Consider the following 17,859-nt stretch of genomic DNA (forward strand, 5'->3'; position numbering starts at 1 on the left):
TGAGACTGCACATAGTATCTCTGTTAGATGGCGCGTGCAAACTACGCTATCATGCGACCAGTTACCTTTCAAATGGCTACTGAACGTTGAACTGGACTTTTACCAATGTGATCTGTGTTATGATGGGACAACATTGTCTACGAATCAGTGCGAAGCTGGTGGGGGGATGTTCATGCATCGATGGAGGAGAAAACGGCATGTATCATAATTAGTGTTATTGGCTCGCGTACATAGGTTTTGCGATATATTGATGTTCGAGAGGAGCGGGTCGATTTCCTGTATTGTCCAAGAAAGGCAGGGAATGGTCTTGCCCTTTCAGAAGTAAAGTTTATGCAACTGGAACGGCTGTTGAGATATGGTGGAAGTGTTATTTCGCTGCGCTGGGGAAACTGCTGGAAATGCTATCTGTATATCCTTTGCAAAGCATAATGGAGACAAGGAAGGCCAACTGCCCATCCCCATTACACTTTGGAAAATATACAGTATTTCTATTTTAAAGTCCTCCATGATAAGATCAGCAACATAAAAGCTGATAGGAGAACCCACTTCACAAATATTTGCAATTAAGTGTAGTCCTCCTTTATGCAACGTATTGCTCCAGCTCATAAATTAGAATTTTGGTAATTATAACAGATTACCACTAAATACGGTAACCTATTATTATTATTATCAAAACCGTTCTTCAAGACGTTTGTTCACGACATTGGTCTCGAGATTTGCATCTACAAAGATAAATCAAGTCATTCGAAAAGTTCCAACCAGGAATCGAGCGTGATTTTAATGAGCTAATTTTTAGATAGATAAAAGGAGCTGTAGATAAAGAGTATTTCGTGTGTTTCTGTTTACATACGATTAACTTGGATCACAAATATCGCAGAACCCGGAATACCTAAAGCAAAATAACTACTTTGTACGTGTCTTGTAGAACTATATACTAATTTTGTAATCAAAGTAGTAACTCTTAACTTTTATAACACAAATTGTAGCTAAATATACGCCATTTCGGGTTTAAAATACTGCCTTGTTAGGTTTTAAGTTCCTCTGACCCTACATCAGAGGAGGCATAAACAGTAGAAATATTTATATTTTTTATTTATACACTTATTTATAATATTTATTTATTTACGTAAATGAATTGTCTTTACCTGCTGTCGGTTGTCTTTGGAATAAGGAAGAAGAGTAGATACATGAAACATAATTTCATGTCCTTCGTATATTGTGTACACCGAATATTTCCCCGTCATATCACCTGTAAAGAAATAGAAATTATCCCTACTGTAATTAGGATAATAATTTCGATAACATCGCAATCATGATGAGTGCTTATTGGATGCAGATAAAAAAATGTACATTATTCTATTGCAGCGAAAGCCTTTTTCGCTACCTACGATGGATTGTGTGTTTAGTTGTAGACAGGCACAGATATTTAGCCCCACAGGCACCTTGTGGGACTGAATATGAAGAACATCTCTTGTATAATAAGGATGACTGTTGCACTTAAAATAGATAACTTTGCAACAAGCTTTGGTGACTACAGATTACATGCACACAGACCAGTGTATTAATATACAATATATTTCTAGATTTATCCAAATACCCTTGGGATTTTAGAGAAATGAACCATGCCTGCCATACACCTTTATAACTATTTTTGATACCTGTCAAGCACAGGTATAAAAGAAACTACTTACGCAAGGGTAAACAGATTAACGAAATACAGTAGATGGATCAAGGCACTTAGTTCAGCTACTTCCAACGTGAGCCATCATGGGATGCAGTATTATTAATCAACCTGCCATACCATTGCAGCAAAATTGTAACACATCAGGTCAACGGCAGCTGACGTAATCATCAAATAGAAATGTTATGGTACTACTATAGAGGGAATTTGAGTAGACCGCAGAAATTGATGGAAAGAGACTGGAGGGAACTTATAACTGGACTGGAGTGTAGGTATATCACGTCAATCCACGTCGAATATTATCATTCGGGGCTTCATGGAGACGAAACAAACTGATATTAGTCAAAGACCATATAAATACGCAGAGAGCTGCAAGACATCGGATTTTAAGGAACAGCTACAGCGTAAAACCAAACAGACAGCACAACACAACTCTCTTGATACGCAACCCATTGTAACTGTTCTCTGGAGCGACGTTATGCTCACCATACGCTTTCCTAATTCGAATTTGTTTGTGTTTGGCAGACACCCAGAGAACGTTATTCACCCGAGTGTGTTGTCCGAACAGTAAAGTAGGCGAAGGTACCTCCATTATCTGGTCTCATGGTTTAGACCATTGATCGTCATTTCTGTAATAATGAATGTTATGCTGGATATTTGGTTCTGGATAGCTGCGCTCTTTCTACAGTGTTATAGCAGCATGAGGGAACAGTCCTTTTCTGTTTCAGAATGACACTATACCATGTCATACTGCACAGCTGTTACGATTTAATTAGAATGTTGGACCACAAAAGCTTCATTCATTCTGACCTTAACTCCAATTGAACACCTCTAAGGTGACCTAGAATATTCGCTTCGGGACAGGCCAACAGTCTGCAATCAATAGCTGAATTTAAGAGGAATGGGCCAAGATACCTACTTTCTGTTAACAAAATTCGTTCAGTCTACAGATCATTCTTGAGCGAAATGGATAACCTAGGAATCTAGGTTATCCATTTCGCAGACTTAGTTCCAACAAAAACAGGATTTGCTATACCCGCGCACCTCTTAGACAAAATGCATATTTCTCTGGAAGAACGGATTTCATTACTTCGATTAACCTTCGGCCTTACGTGATATAAATATATCAGAAACCCAATTTTCTCTAAATAAAAAGAAAAACCTGGCTTTCATTTTTCTGAACAATTGTTAAATTTTTACAAATCACGAATCTACCGTATTATGGAACAGTGGCGTATTCAGGGAAGAGCAGATAAACCCCCTCGTCATGCCCCTGGATACGGCACTGGAATAAGTTTCCATCATAGACAGTGTTGAAAATCCTCTACAAAACTCTCATCACTATCCAGAATTAGTTTAATCAATGACCCTTCACAAAGACCCATTCTACTCTGTCACGTAGACATTCATTCTTTGCAGTATACCTTTCCTATATTGCTGCTTCTGTTATTTCTTTCCTTTTTTTTCTGAGCAGTCTGAACATGTGCACAAACCAATCATCAATTCAGGGCTAAATTACAACCACATCGTATCAAATACTCCGATTATCCGTTTATTTCTATATCTGTGTTCTGAAACATTTCTCTAGTGTGTGTTTACTTAAAATTTCTGTACAAGCTACAGAAATTATAGTTCAATGACTACGTTTTTACCTCTGTTTCTCAACCAATTCAAGATAATAATGTTTCAATAAACTCGTCATATAAAACAGTTTTACACACTGCATACTCCAATTCATAATAAATCAAAGAATATACACATTGAATGTGGACTTAACTATCGAAATATAATGCAATTTCATTTGTTTCAAGCTAAATTCATTTAATGTATACGTATAAAGAGCTACTGAAAAACTTTGAATGATTACAGACTTTAATTCGGACACAATTCGCAATATTTGAGACAGATAACGGAATTACAGAAAGAGATAAATGCAGCGAAGCTATTGCCTTAGACCCAGATTTCCTTGTTGGGGGGCGGTGGGTAGACAGCACACCTGCTTTTGAAACACGAAGTATGCTGAGAGATAATATCGTGGTGATTTTTTGATGTTTTCTGAATGAATCTCCTAATGTAATTAACATTTTTATTCATATTAATCAAAATTAAAATAATGTCCTCTCGACACCACTGGAACATATGTACACTGCCATTGTTCTATAGAATTATGCTGTACCTTTAACGTCCAATCCTCCACGGAATTTGTCCCATCCTTTGAGCCGAACTTTCTCTCCCAACAACGAAATGAACCTATCGAATTCCCGACTGCCGTGCTCTGTGGTGAAGAAGAGAACAAAATGATCAAGATTTACAAATCAAGTGTTCAATTTTATATTTAAATACACTTAAATAATTCTAGACGCGGAACCTGCTAAAATCCGTATGCTAGATATACAAACTAAAGTTTAAATCCACGATTTATTCAGCTTTATTTTGGACATCGAAGATGTACGCAGTTACGTTTTGAGCTTATTAAATGTTTCAAAGTTCAAAGACGTAATTTTTTTTTACAGATAGCAGTTTATCTAGAAATTCTTTGAATCATACGTTTGTTTTTTGATGAATGAATATTGGCCATTTTAAATTGTAAATACAATTAAGACGAAGCCTTTGGACAGATGTAATTAAATGAAATTAGTATTTATTAATTCCAATAGTACGGAATTTGTTTAATAAACTATTTGCTTTAAAACTATTAGAGTTTTACTTTGTGTAAAAGGTCTAGGTGTGCTGCGATTAGTTATTTTCTGACAAGTAAATTTATTACTCGCGTGGTATTTGCATATCGGGTCTGGAGTTTAGTTTTTGGCGATCCAAGATGATAATCGATCAGCTCTGATTTTAGTTCGTGGATTATATTTCCGCTATTCTTTCTTTTTGGGACATCGCAAATAGAAATAAACGATGCAGTTCAAAATAATCGATTATTATTTTATACACATTATGCCGTATACCTTTATTATCTTCATGAATTATTTCTAATGGAGAAAATTAAATGAATAGAGAATATAAACATTAACTTTCCGCTCGAGTGGAGAATTTCTGCCCAAAGCTGGAAGGTAATTTTACGTTTGTGGCCATCCATTACGTCACTGTGTACGGTGAAATGGTTCCTCATTTTGTAGCGATGATTTGAACAAAAGCGTAATGGTACACCGAGGAATTGATTCTCTACTTCTTAAGTCCCACACATCTTAAAATAACGTGCATAAACATTGTATTTAGGCGTATAGGAGAGGAATTGTTTAAATGCTTGGATCAAAACCATTCGCGAGCTGCTTTCATCATTTGTCACCAGTGAACTTTGAAAGAATTGCCTCCCGCCGACCATAACGATTTCCAAAAATATATTTTTGTTTGCAAACATGCGTTCACCTGAAACTTGCCTCATTAGGCTTACTAGTGTACACTTGAGAAAGACGATGGAAGTGCTAGTGGTGATTGATGTTGGCAATATTGTTACTTTAAACAAAGTTGCCGTCTTTATTATACTCTGCCTCATTTCGAGAAAGCCTATCATGGCTCGGAGGAATTGGTAACCCGCGTTCACTTTCGATTCCAGACACCACTTAACTAGTTGTTTACAATCTCACCGGAGTGTAAATGTCCATACTCACCATTGCTGAACATTTCGTCATCAGTAGTTTGACCTGCTTTAGCGTAGAGAACTCCAAACTTGAAATTAACCGATCCCTGGAAAATAGCAAAAGAAAAACAGCAACAAGGTTGCCCTTTTGCATAAACAATATTGTGAAAATGATCTCACAAAACATAAACCAACAAAACAAAGCCCAATTGTGTGCGTATTCTAATCAAGATATTTTTAACTTGCCACAATATCACTTGAGTGTTATACATAGTCCATTATTGAAAGAAACTACGTAATCAAATTTATAAATCCGAAAGCCAAAGAACAGATAAACATTAGAGCTTATTCCAATATACTGGTTAACGGGGTAGCCTTCTTCAACTGTACAAGTCTAATAAAAACAGTGCGTGATGTTTTTCTACACTGATCTATCAAATTTATAATGCAGTAAATAAATGAACTAGTCCTTATTGAGTGGTTACAACCCCTCTTGATATGAGTTCTACAGGGCATCTAAGTATCCTTGCTGATATTAGTCCATTTCTCTTCATATTCGTTGATAAATTGCTCTCTAAGACGCTTTATAAATAATACTGTGGAGAACAGAGAAAATCCCGCATACTCGTGTAAGAACAGAGTTTTCTACTTACTCTGCAATCAAAAGGATCCTTCAGTATCCTTTTCTTGAGTGTGGAGCCATTATCAACATGAAGAATTCGATTATTGTCTAGGTACTTAGGTGCGACCACCACTGCACAACTCAGCCACCTCTGATTTGGACAGAATGCACCAAACGCTGTTTCATTGCTTCATGTCAGTTCTTGAACACCGTGTGTTCGTCTATATAAAGAAGTGCGAAACGGGATTTGTAGGATTCCATTATACTTTTTCATTGCATCTGCAACCACTGGCACTGTTTGACACCTCGAAAAATTAATACGGTTGTGCGCTGAGACAGCAGACTCATTTATCTTAGCTCCCGACATACAGTTCTGCTTGATACGAGCACCTCATTAATAGTCTTAGATGTCCGTGATCGTTCACCAAAGGTCAGGGAATGACCAGCGCATATCCTCGGAGCAATATGGCCTTAGTTGCTAATGCTCCTAAAAACCAAATAACAACAACCGTGATCGTTCACAGCGTTCCCTTTCATCACCAGAGAAAAGTAGTCTGTTCCGACTTTGGAATCTCTTCTTTCTGCAGAGCGGTTGGATTGAGTTGATTTTCAGGTAGCTACCAGGGTAACTAAAGCCATGAGACAATATCATATGTCTGCTGTATATCGCTTGCATTTTGCGGTTGCACGTTTGTGGGATGAAAAACCCCAGAGAAATTCTTTTCGATTTTTCCAAAACCGCATATCAGGAGCCCGATTCGCTAATGTTTTGGTAGGCGAGTGGATAGAGATTGTCCTTCCGAATTTATTTCATATAACTAATGAACTTATGGCATAACAAATACAGAAAATGATCCACGAAACACAGCATTCCCACTTTACCCATTGCCATTCTTCAGCACAGCCAACCGACAACAGCAGTTCTTTATTGGTTGAAACTTCTCTTTAAGATGCCACCAGATTACATTATTTTAGTTAACCCATTTCTTCAATTTTTCTCACGCATAAAAATTTAATTCCAACACAACATAAAGGTATTATATCTTCCTTTGTGGCCGCTGTATCTTGACCGAGTGCCGACTGTAGTTTAGAATTAAGAAAATAAGCTTAACTTTCTTAAAGCAATCGTTTCTATTCGCATTATTTTTCATTAAATTATTTTATAAAAAAAGCAATAATAATTTGGGTACAAAATGATTTAAATTTATTTATTTATTTTAATTATTGCCGTACACTTCCATATTATACCATGATCAGAGAAATAAAACAACCAGCTCATTTTTTTGCAAGATATCACCCACTTAAGTCAGCTGGCGGACCTTATTTTTAGATATCTAAGATCTGGGGACCATATTCATAATTTTCACCAGTCGAATTCCTGCGTGCATTCGACTTAAGTTTATCCATCAATGGTGGTTCACTGTTGTTGATTTTAATTCCTCTAAAAATCATTATAAAATGCCCAGCTACCGATTCTCTGCAATAGATTTTCAACATTTGGTACGATCTTGCCCATAGTGTACATATTTATGCGTATGCTTAAATTATTTAAGTATACGCATTATTTATTTTCAATGGGAGACTTTCTAAGATAAATTGTTAAAACATATCAGCTAATACACCTCTAGAACTGGATATTATGTTGTTTGTTAAAAGAGATTTACGTTATTGTTTTCAGAATGGGATGGAGATGCAGTAACTATGGTACTCACCTCTTGTTCCTCTAGAAGGAGCAAATCCTGCAAGGAAAAATAAGCCATGAGATACAAAAAAAAATAATCTATGAAGCAGCAAAACCCTCCTATAGAAAGTTTTTTTTTGTATAAAATAATTAGTGAATAAGACGCATTTAAATATCAAGCTATTCAAGTAATCATTCTTAGAAAAATATAAATATTGCAAGAAATCATTAAGCATGGAATTAGTCGGTGCAGTTTTGTTTTGGTATATGTACTGAAGTGGAGTAAAAAGGACTTATGTATTTCAAATTTGCTATACATAACTCAAAAACTGTTAGGAGAGTTTAGAGGGAACAAATCATAAACAGATTCGACCTTATCAATTGTAAAATTGTCTGGATGTTTAAATCTCGAAAATCCTTACAGAATGAGAGTTAAAAATGTTTCTTAGATACCATAATATTCATATTGAAAGGAAAAAAACCGACAAATTTCAATGTACGCAGTGCATTATACTCATATTTCAGGGGCGTTAGCGAATAGTAATAATTCATCATTTATAATAAAAAAGAAACGATCAAAAAAGCAACGCTTTTTATGCACGAACGAGAACATTTCATTTCTTTGCATCCGCCATATTGTCCATTCATTCCTCCAGTGAGCACCCGAGAACAATGTCCAGTTCTTCTGCTACGTTATACATTGTACGGATGGGGGAAAAAATACTAATTTCCGGGTTTTATTGGTCCGATTTTAATGACATACAGAAAGGCTAGATAAATTGTTCCAAAAGAATCAAATATAAAATTTCGTGAAAATCCGTCCAGCGAGAGTGGGTTATTATTTAGAGACCGACGAAAGACAAGCAGTATCCATCTTTTTTATTCCATTATGTGTAGGAAAATCCTAATAAAGATGCTGGTTAAGAACAACGACTTGAAGAGAGAAATCTGTATCCGTACAAATCTCTCTCTTAGGGATTTGTACAATCGCAAGGAGAGAAAGAGAGATATGAAAAACGAAACACTGAAAAATAAGGGGAAAAAAGCAACTCTGATTAAAAAATATTTTCAAAGTAGGTTGTTTTTCTTTAGGAAAGCGTTAAGATAGCTAAGGCCATGAGGCATCAGTGTAGCATGTCTTTAAAGTGCGTGTGTGTTCTCTGATCGATGAATTCGTTTGCAGAATGAAAACCCATATCCTCAAACGAGATTGACTAACTTTACAGTCATATCAAAAGCCATTAACGGTTTCTAAATCCCCGAACAAAAAGTAAGTCCTCTACTTTAGTCTAAAGACGGGAATCGAACCAAAACCTTTGTAAGTGCATTTAAATTCGATAGTCAGAAGACTCTGAACAAAGGAAGATGCTCGAAATATTCTCCTGAACTTAAACTGAGAACGCAACGTCATGTGGGCATATTCATTAGCTCAAAAATAAATTCTCTGGGCAACTCGGTTTATTTCCTCACATGTCAACCAACTCATGTGTAACGTTCTACAGTTTTAATTTTCGCGACAACTGCACTGTTATTGGCTAATCATCAGTGTTTTACTTGTCAAACAGCTGTACTTGAGAACTGCGTTTAAATTAACAAGGCTAAAATTTTCTTCTCTTTTAATTTCGTATCAAACAAGTTGCATATCAGTTGATTTAGGCTCAAAAATTAAAGTAAATGTTTTCTGAAAAGTGCAAATGAAATTGCCACAAGAACCGAACAGATCGCGTTTGTTAAATTACTGAAGAGATCAAATACTGTCGTCAGGAATAAATACAATCTATATTCAGAAAATTTAAAATTTTTGAGACCTAGCTTTCTATGAAAAATCAGAATAACATCACAAATGGAGGTGGAAGAAGTTTTATATATAAATACATTCGCTGAACAATTTATTAAGAACCTCATCCTCAAGGAATTCATAATATACATCACCGGCATTGTGACGTGACTTTAAAGCTTAAAAAGCAGAAAATAGGGCAGGTGGGAGTATCCTTCTAAAAATGGCGGTTAGAATTTTTATGCACAAAGATATCAAAGGTTTTCAGAAATATCACATCCAAGAAAATTTGTTTAAACACAGCAGTCGATACCCACAATCAAAAGAAGCTAACCAAGATTGAGCGCGGGTGTACACATACACCAGTCATTATGTTCAATGAACGTCACTGCATCTGCGAACTTTAGCGACAGTTTCCCGATTTAGAATATTATTTCGCTGTCAACTGTAGACCAAAACAGCAGAAGACCCTTATGAAGACCACCGATGTCTGCTCACAGCAGAATGAAGCAAAAATGCCAAGGATTATCAGAATTAGATACAGTGAAGAAGTTGTCTGGTCTAACGAATTCTACCTCCCCTTGGTTAATGGACCACAGATTCCCACGGTTTGCAAGAAAAACAATAAAAAGCCATGGTTATACCATAATCGGAGGAGACACAATTGATTGGGCGGACTATGATAATTTGTTGGGTGAACTAAGACTCGCAGACTAAGATGTGGCAGGTAAAATCTAATTAGATGTAGTCGCAGATAAGTATATACTGTCATGGTGATCGCCTTCCACCAGAAATGGTTTCAGGCATTTCGACCTGTTTAGATCACTGTCCAGAATTTGATTGATGCTGTGCGATCTCCACAGTTAAATAAACCAAAGAAGCGCTGCCACCTTGCTGAATCCTTGAAGTGTCTAGAAGGAAGCCCTATCCAATTAGTAGAATGGAAATTAAATCAATTTATGCACCAATAAAATTACAGGTAAACTGGCTACTGATATTGGATAATCAACGATAATTATTTTTTTCTTGACAAACAAAATAAAGTTAACCTCCTGATTATAATAAGCTACAAAATTTACACTAAACTCACATTACTTTTCATTTTACAACTAAATATTTCTTCGGGGCAAAGAAATTTATGCTGCATTTTGGTGAAAATTTTTATTTTTTCTGTTTATACAGCGCAACCAACTAAATCCTTGAACTTTGACCTTTTTGAATTGAAGTGAGAAAAAAAAGCGTTTGTGATATTGTCTCATCTACACAGCCTCTACACTTCTAAAAATCAGAAATAAGCGGATGATTAAAGAAGTGCTGGGGGTGAACTTCATCCCACGAAGCGTGCAGCAATTGGCATATCCATCGCTCAGAAATTGGTGTGTCGCTTCCTTAGTACTGTGATGGGATGGGATGGGATTTCGTTAGTTGTTTTCCTTAATGACAAATGCTGCCTTGTCACCCATAAAGCGAAAGGTACACTCTCACCCAATTACTGGAAGTGAGTGGTAGAAAAAGGGCAGCCCTTTTCCTTTCCACTAAGAGAAAAGAAAATAGAAAGACGCTAAAAGAAATGATAACCACCTTGCCAAGCCTTGGATCTTGGTCATAAATTTAACGTAAACTTGGAACACGAGAAATAGTACGCTGCATTCGATCAATAAACTATTGCTCACACAGATCGGTACGGTTTGAGAAATGAATGCAGGTCGTGCATAAACATGGGGGAAGAAGAGAAAATTATATGGATGGCAGAGAAGTATGAAGGTAGAAAAATGGAGGAATGGAAAGTTATTGGAGGAGAATGAAACAGTGAAATTGGACAGAGGAGGATGAAAAGGAGGCTGCGCGTTTTCGAGGTATTTATCAGAGACTTTTCAGGTCCACTAACAAAACATGATTTTTTATGTCCACTTGAAAATATTACTTGCTTAGTGGTTTCGTGCAAGCCCACTTAAGGGAGATGCATTTTCTCAATCATTACTTTTCATTTTCTTTGAACAAGGGTCTTAGAGTGATAAAAAAAAAAAAAAAAGAAATGCCTATTGTTATGTGCAAAAGAAAGCATTTGCTCTGCTCAAGTTTTATTTCTATGCAAAAAGAGCATCGTGGCTATTCAATATATCAATTTTTCATATACCACAACTGTTCTTTTTCATGTATTCCTTGAAAAGAGTTGTTGCCTAAAGTGCTCTGAGTACGAGGGAAGATCGATGAGGGAACATTTTTGGACATCGGGCAACATGCTAAACCCCAAAACTTACGTATCACACATAAATATATGCAGGTTAGTGACGTAGTATCCTGAACTGTGGGCATGACCATGGTCTGAAGCCGGTTCTCGACGTTATCTTACTGTATTACTTAAAACTGATTGCAGCTCAAGCAACACAATGGGAGAAGAGATTGGAGTCGGCTGTACTACTAAAATTTGACAAGTAAAAGTGTCTGAATACTTCTGAGAGAATAGTGTATTTCACAACTAAACAGCTGCTCTCTTTTCAAGATTCGGCATTATTCCAAAATTTGCAAATTAAAGTGTAGTTTTAAATTTCTTCGTATTTATTCCGTTACCACGGTGGAGGATTAATGCGGGTTGATAAATCACGCTTTATAGTTAACGTTGTAGATGGACGTATCTGGATGCAGCCAGTGCTAAAAGAACATTGTTGCGTCCAATGAAGCTCAGCGGCGGCTGTAGTTAACTAGCTAGATCCTTCACGTCTTTTATTTCAGTCCATTGGCTTTCTTGTGCACGCAACCGTGAAAACTGAACTGAAACTGAGCCTTTTACGATCTTTTTAGAGCATCAAGTGAAATCAAGGAGAAGTGTGAACTCCTGGAAATGAATTAACCAGCGTACTGAGGATGAGTGGCGAATATTAAAGTGATTTATGTACCTATGCGAACGAGAGAAATAAAGTGATAGCATGGCCCGCACGACTGCTATGATTATTAAAGCTCATGGTCCTCCACAACACTCCTCCCCCCTTCTATGAGATCTACGAGGTCGTTTCCCACCCATTAAACACACCTTTCCTTAATTTCATTATAAAGGTTTCTAATGGTACGTTGTATTCCCATGTGCCACTCTCTGACATTTCAAGCCGAGATAACTGTTTTTCGTGTCATTTTTTGCCACTCCTCTATTGTCAGAACACGAGCACGTGCTTTATAATCGCCACAAGATGCACGCGGTTAATTTGTAAAATGCAAGAGGTAAGCCGTGTTAGATATCCATTATTTAATTATTTTAATTCGACGCCATGATCTGTGTCCCTTTTAACTGGGGCTGTCTTAGAGACTTCCAGCTTGCAGTTGCTGAAAACAGCATGACTGCAACTTGTCATCTTGAGACAACACGGGACAGTATAACAGAATCATTTTCCACGTAGGGAGTGGAAAATGGGTCGATGAAATGATCTGCAGTCTTTCCAATGAACGAAAGTCTATTTGCGCAGTCTGATGAAAAATACACGTACAGGAACTCCCCGACTTACGTAAATTCGACTTTAAGTAAGTTTTTGCTGACCGGTACAGACTTAAAAAAATCGTGGAAAGGTATTCTGCATCCCGTAGGAATAAATGGAGGTATCGTGGAAATATCGTAATGTGAACCCATTATTATTAATGGGTTCAACCCGTTATAATAATAACGGGTCCAACGTAATGTGAACCCGTTATTATTATTTTATTTATTTATTTATTTATTTTATTTATTATTATTATTATTATTTTTTTTTTTTTTGCAATTCGTTCCAAGTCCTTGGAAGTTGAAAATTTCGCTATATTACTAAGCTATTTGTCTCTCTAAAAGGTCATTTTTATAATGTAAATTGCACTACCCTTTCATCGTTATCATATGTTCCCGTTATAAGAATCAATTTTGAACGCCTTTGTGATATTTTTCTAAAGCACGTTTTTGGAGCCAACCAAAAAACAATCAAATTGCACTTTCCGGTTTATTGGGCTTTTCTGTTAGTACATCTAATTGTAAACGGGTAGTAAACTCGATCTTCTTGCATTTGCGATAATCCAGATAACTGCAATTGTGTGGGTTTTTACGCTATTATGGTGAAATGTGTTCCCCTTCGTTGAAATATTCAATCATATAAAAAACAAATCTTCAGAAACTTCTCTTCATTCCTATTTGCGTATTACAATGATGAAGGAAAAGGGACCAACCGAAAGTGCAAGTGGTGGCAGTGCTAGGAAACGAAACAAAATTGATTTAGAAATGATGATGAAAATGATTAAGAAGTACGAAAAAGTTTGTTATCTATTGCCAGTTAATTGGGTCTCGCTGCTTCAACAGTGAATACTATTTAAAGGACATAACTCGTATAAAAGAACATACCAAAGGATCAACGCACTTAAGATCAACAGTGATTACAAAACGGCGTTCAGGTGCTTTATCTTAGATGGAACAGCTGTTAATAATATGGATGGAAAATCATATTCAGAAGGGAGTGCCCCTGAGTCTAATGACCATTCAAGCAAAAGCAACGAGTATTTATAAAGATATTAAGAATGAGTACGGCGAACCCCAATCCAAGTTCGTGGCAAGCAATGGGAGGTTTAATAGGTTCAAGCATCGCGCTGGTTTCCACAACGTTGAAGTATTCGGTGAAGTCGCCAGTGCCGATTCTGCAGCTGCAGAGAAATTTTGTGATGTGTTGGAAAACAATTATTGATGAAGGCGGCTATTCAATGCAGCAAATTTTTAAAGTTGACGAGACTGCTCTGCATTGGAAAAAAATACCGGATCGAACTTACATTGGCAAAGAGGAAAATACAATGCAAGGTTTCGGGGTATCATATGCGGCAGGAGATTACAGCTTAAAACCACTGCTTGTGTACCATTTTGGAAATCTTGGTGCATTTAAGGGCATCAATAACGCCACCCTACCCGTGCATTTCCGATCGAACCAGAGAGCATGTATAACAATATTTCTCTTTGAGGATTGGTTTAAATGCTGCTTCATTCCAGAGGTTGAAAAATATGGTAAAGACTACGACGACGTTCCTTTCACAATTTTGCTTCTATTAGATAATGTTCCTGGACATCATACGCAACTAGTTGATTTCAATTCGAACGTAAGAGTCATATTTCTACCGCCAAACACGACTTCACTCATCCAACCTATGGATCTGGGTGTTATTTCGAATTTAAAAGCATACTATTTACGCACAACATCTGCTTAGATATTGTCTGCAATAGACGATGAGAAAAATTTAACGTTGACAGACTTGGAAATCTTACAATATTTACCACGCCATCTTAAATAAGGCCTGGGCGAAAATTACTAAAAGTTGTTTAGATGGCGCATGGAAGAAATATGTCCATGGCACTTAAAAGGCTACAATGGATTTTAAAAAGACGAATCATATGAAGAGGTTACAGATAAGATAGTAAATGTTGCAGAGCTACTTCAGTTGGAGGTTGATGTCAAAGACGTAAAGAAGTTAGAGGAAGAAGAGAAGGAATTATCTAACGAATAACATATTGACTTGAAGGCAGCAATAGTGAAAGAAGAAAATGCTGACGAAGCTCAAGATGAACCAAATTAGGAGCCGAGACGCTTCATCACCAGAGAGATGGCAATGGCATTTCGTGAAATTACATCGGCAATGGCGAGGTTTGAGAAGATGGATCCTGACAGCGAACGATTCTTAAAAGTTAACAGAGGGGTGAATGATATGCTTGCTTGCTAGAAAGAAATCTACGATGAAAAGAAAAAAGCCACCGTCCAGTCATCCATTAATAATATGTTCTTTCGTAAGGTTGAGCGGCCGACCCCTTCTAAATCTCCACAGCCCTCAACTTCCGCACCGTCGTACTTATCAGCTGAAAACGTCGATTCTGGCAAGGATGATCGTGAGGTAAAACTTACTGATGTTATGCATTTCTCCTCTCTTTTTTTGTAATTTTATACTTTTGAAATTGCACGCTTTTGTAATTTTTCTTGCGCATGAGATAAGAAATGTATTTATTCATGAAAATTGAATAAATACAATAAATAATTTTATTTACATGTTCGTTGAACATTTCCTTTTCCATTCAATCAATTCAGCGAGCACAGTTGCGAGTGCTGCACAAGCATGGGGGAAATTCCCCGACTTACGTAGAGTTCTGCGTAACGCAACCCTTACGTAAGTCGGGGCGTTCCTGTAATTTCTGTCATCATAATTTCGATTGAGAAAATGGCTGCTGGTTTTCAAAGTCAATACTTCATGACAATTTAAACCTATACGGTAAAATGCTTAAAATATTTACTACACCACGACTGTTCTTTACCCAAACTAAGTAAGAACACGGGATGAAAATTATGGTGATGTAACTCACCCTTGCCCAAAACAAAACATTCTAAATTTCCTAATTGGGTCATTATATGAACAGCGACAAAGAAACAGTCTAGAACAACCGGAAACCCTCTTAGGTTTTCTTCTAAGACGAAGCTTTCCTTCTGCTTTTGTTCATTGGTATTTCCCCTTTTGGTTTTTATGTGAGTGCAGTTGAAAATGTGAAAGTTGGCAACTGGAATATCAATCGCTAAGGCAGATTTGAAAATACTGTAATATGGAAAATGTAATAAATTTTACAAACAGTATTAGCAGCTATTTAGAGATTACGATACGACTTGATTTCAAACTGGTTTGGGACACCTTGGAAACAAATCAAAACAGCACTGTACTGGTTTTGGACGATCTAAGAGAGACATGGTGGTCAGTATCCCGTTAACTTATAATAATCGCATTATTGATTATTCAAAATGGCGGACGACAAAAGTAGAAACATCTGAATTTAAGATTTTCGGCTTAGTTCATTTGGTAGAATATAAGTAAGGTATCCTTTGAGTGCAACGTTAATATTAAGCTCGTATTTTTCTATAGCTCTGAAAATATATTAAGGTTGACTATGTAACAAATCATTATAATTCGCTGCAATTCAGAATTAGTCATGCGCAGTGCAAATTTTGTAGACAGACAAACAAACGTCCGTCTGATTTTGTAAATCAAAATCATAAATGTCTGGCGAAGTTTTGCATTGATTCCCAATACCCAGAGGAAGATCGAAGCCCGATTTCTGCTCTTTCCTTGCGATGATATATATCAAGATTGGATTTGTAAAGTTGATTATAAATAACAAAATGGCGACTGAATTGCATAATTTTAATAGTTACTAAACCAACACTGCAGTAATTAACCAGATTTGTTGAAGGTCACCTGACATAAGCAATTAATTTTCTGTTTTCGATATGGGTTGACCACATAAAAAAGAGAGGAGTTTTCTTAAATAGAGAGAATAAAAGAACTTTACCTATTTAGCAGTAATGTTGCGCAGAAGTCGAAAAATAATTTTCCCTGAACAGAATTCTTTCTCAAAAATAAGAGGGAAATTAACGCAGACGATTTTGTTTATTAAAACATTTTAATAAAAATTTCATAAAATAATTTATTTTACAGTTGTATCTTTATCGGAAATATTTTATATTACTTTTTTTTTACTTTCTTACGCAGCCTACAGAAATAGTGGAATTGAGTAGTTACGTTAGATATTTCGTTCCTTTAAACTTACTCGCAGTTTTATTACGAGTAGTGGAACCAGGGAAAGTGAAAGCGTGGAAAGTATGATTTTCTTCTAGCCTGGAGATCATTAAGGCACTTCTTGACTCTCAGACGGTGCAAACAATTTTGCCAACTCCTTGTTAGTCTTATAACGACTACCAGAATGATTTAAATTGGGAAAATTTTGCTGGTATTTTAAAGTAACGCTATTTTGAAACATTTTAATATGGTCAACAATATTGAATTGGTACAGTTTGTGCAAAGTCGTTTTTAAAATTTGATTAATCCAGGCCTGATCGGTGGAAATTAAATTTAAAACGTAAGAATATATTGAAAATTACCATTGGGTAAGAACTGCATTACAAATAGGTATGCAAAGCATACTGGGAATTTTTAATGAGCAAATCTTTTTAACAATTTATCTTACCTTTTGAATTTCTGGCGAGAAAATTTCTTTTGGTCCTTTTTCTATCTTATCCAAACCTTGGAAATTGCTGAAAGAAAAGACCGATTAATTAAAATTAATTTCAATAATAAAAATATTCAAATATATTCATTAAAATAATATTTTTTGTTTCAAAGGATTTTTGAGAATGCAGAAATTACACAAATGAAATAAATAGCTACTTTTTAGGAGTCAACTGCTTCTGTGAAGTTTGTATGATAAATAAATTACCCGTATATCAAAAAAAAATCTGCTATCATAGTAGATACTTTGACAAAAGACTCAAACTGATTGAATTATTATTATTTTTTTTTGTTAAACTATTTAAAAATTAAATTATAAATCATAATTTTAATACCCTATATTAAGAGAGGCGAAAGCGGGTGCATTGAATCATTAAGGCTAATTATGAGAGCATCACTGGACTCAGGAGAGATTCCATTGAATTGTAAAAGTGCCAATGTATCGCCAATACATAAAGGCGGTTCTAAGAGTGTGGTG

General features: G+C 36.1%; 1 protein-coding gene across 5 annotated transcripts in view; it reads right to left on the reverse strand.

Moving 5' to 3' along the window:
* LOC150089422 (GTPase-activating Rap/Ran-GAP domain-like protein 3) overlaps positions 1-17,859 on the reverse strand; it is a 503,165-nt gene that overhangs the window by 50,852 nt on the left and 434,454 nt on the right. For all 5 annotated transcript variants that reach the window (XM_090389444.1, XM_090389443.1, XM_090389447.1 and 2 more), the window contains exons 7-11: positions 17,341-17,407; positions 7,602-7,628; positions 5,299-5,374; positions 3,858-3,956; positions 1,146-1,249 (exon numbers count right to left, since the gene is read on the reverse strand). In XM_090389444.1, coding sequence (XP_090245570.1) covers positions 1,146-1,249; positions 3,858-3,956; positions 5,299-5,374; positions 7,602-7,628; positions 17,341-17,407 — 373 coding nt within the window. The remainder of the gene's footprint in view (positions 1-1,145; positions 1,250-3,857; positions 3,957-5,298; positions 5,375-7,601; positions 7,629-17,340; positions 17,408-17,859) is intronic.

The sequence above is a fragment of the Mastigoproctus giganteus genome, chromosome 2, assembly GCF_048544385.1.
Source record: "Mastigoproctus giganteus isolate SK-2022 chromosome 2, ASM4854438v1, whole genome shotgun sequence".
Taxonomy (NCBI): Eukaryota; Metazoa; Arthropoda; class Arachnida; order Uropygi; family Thelyphonidae; genus Mastigoproctus; species Mastigoproctus giganteus.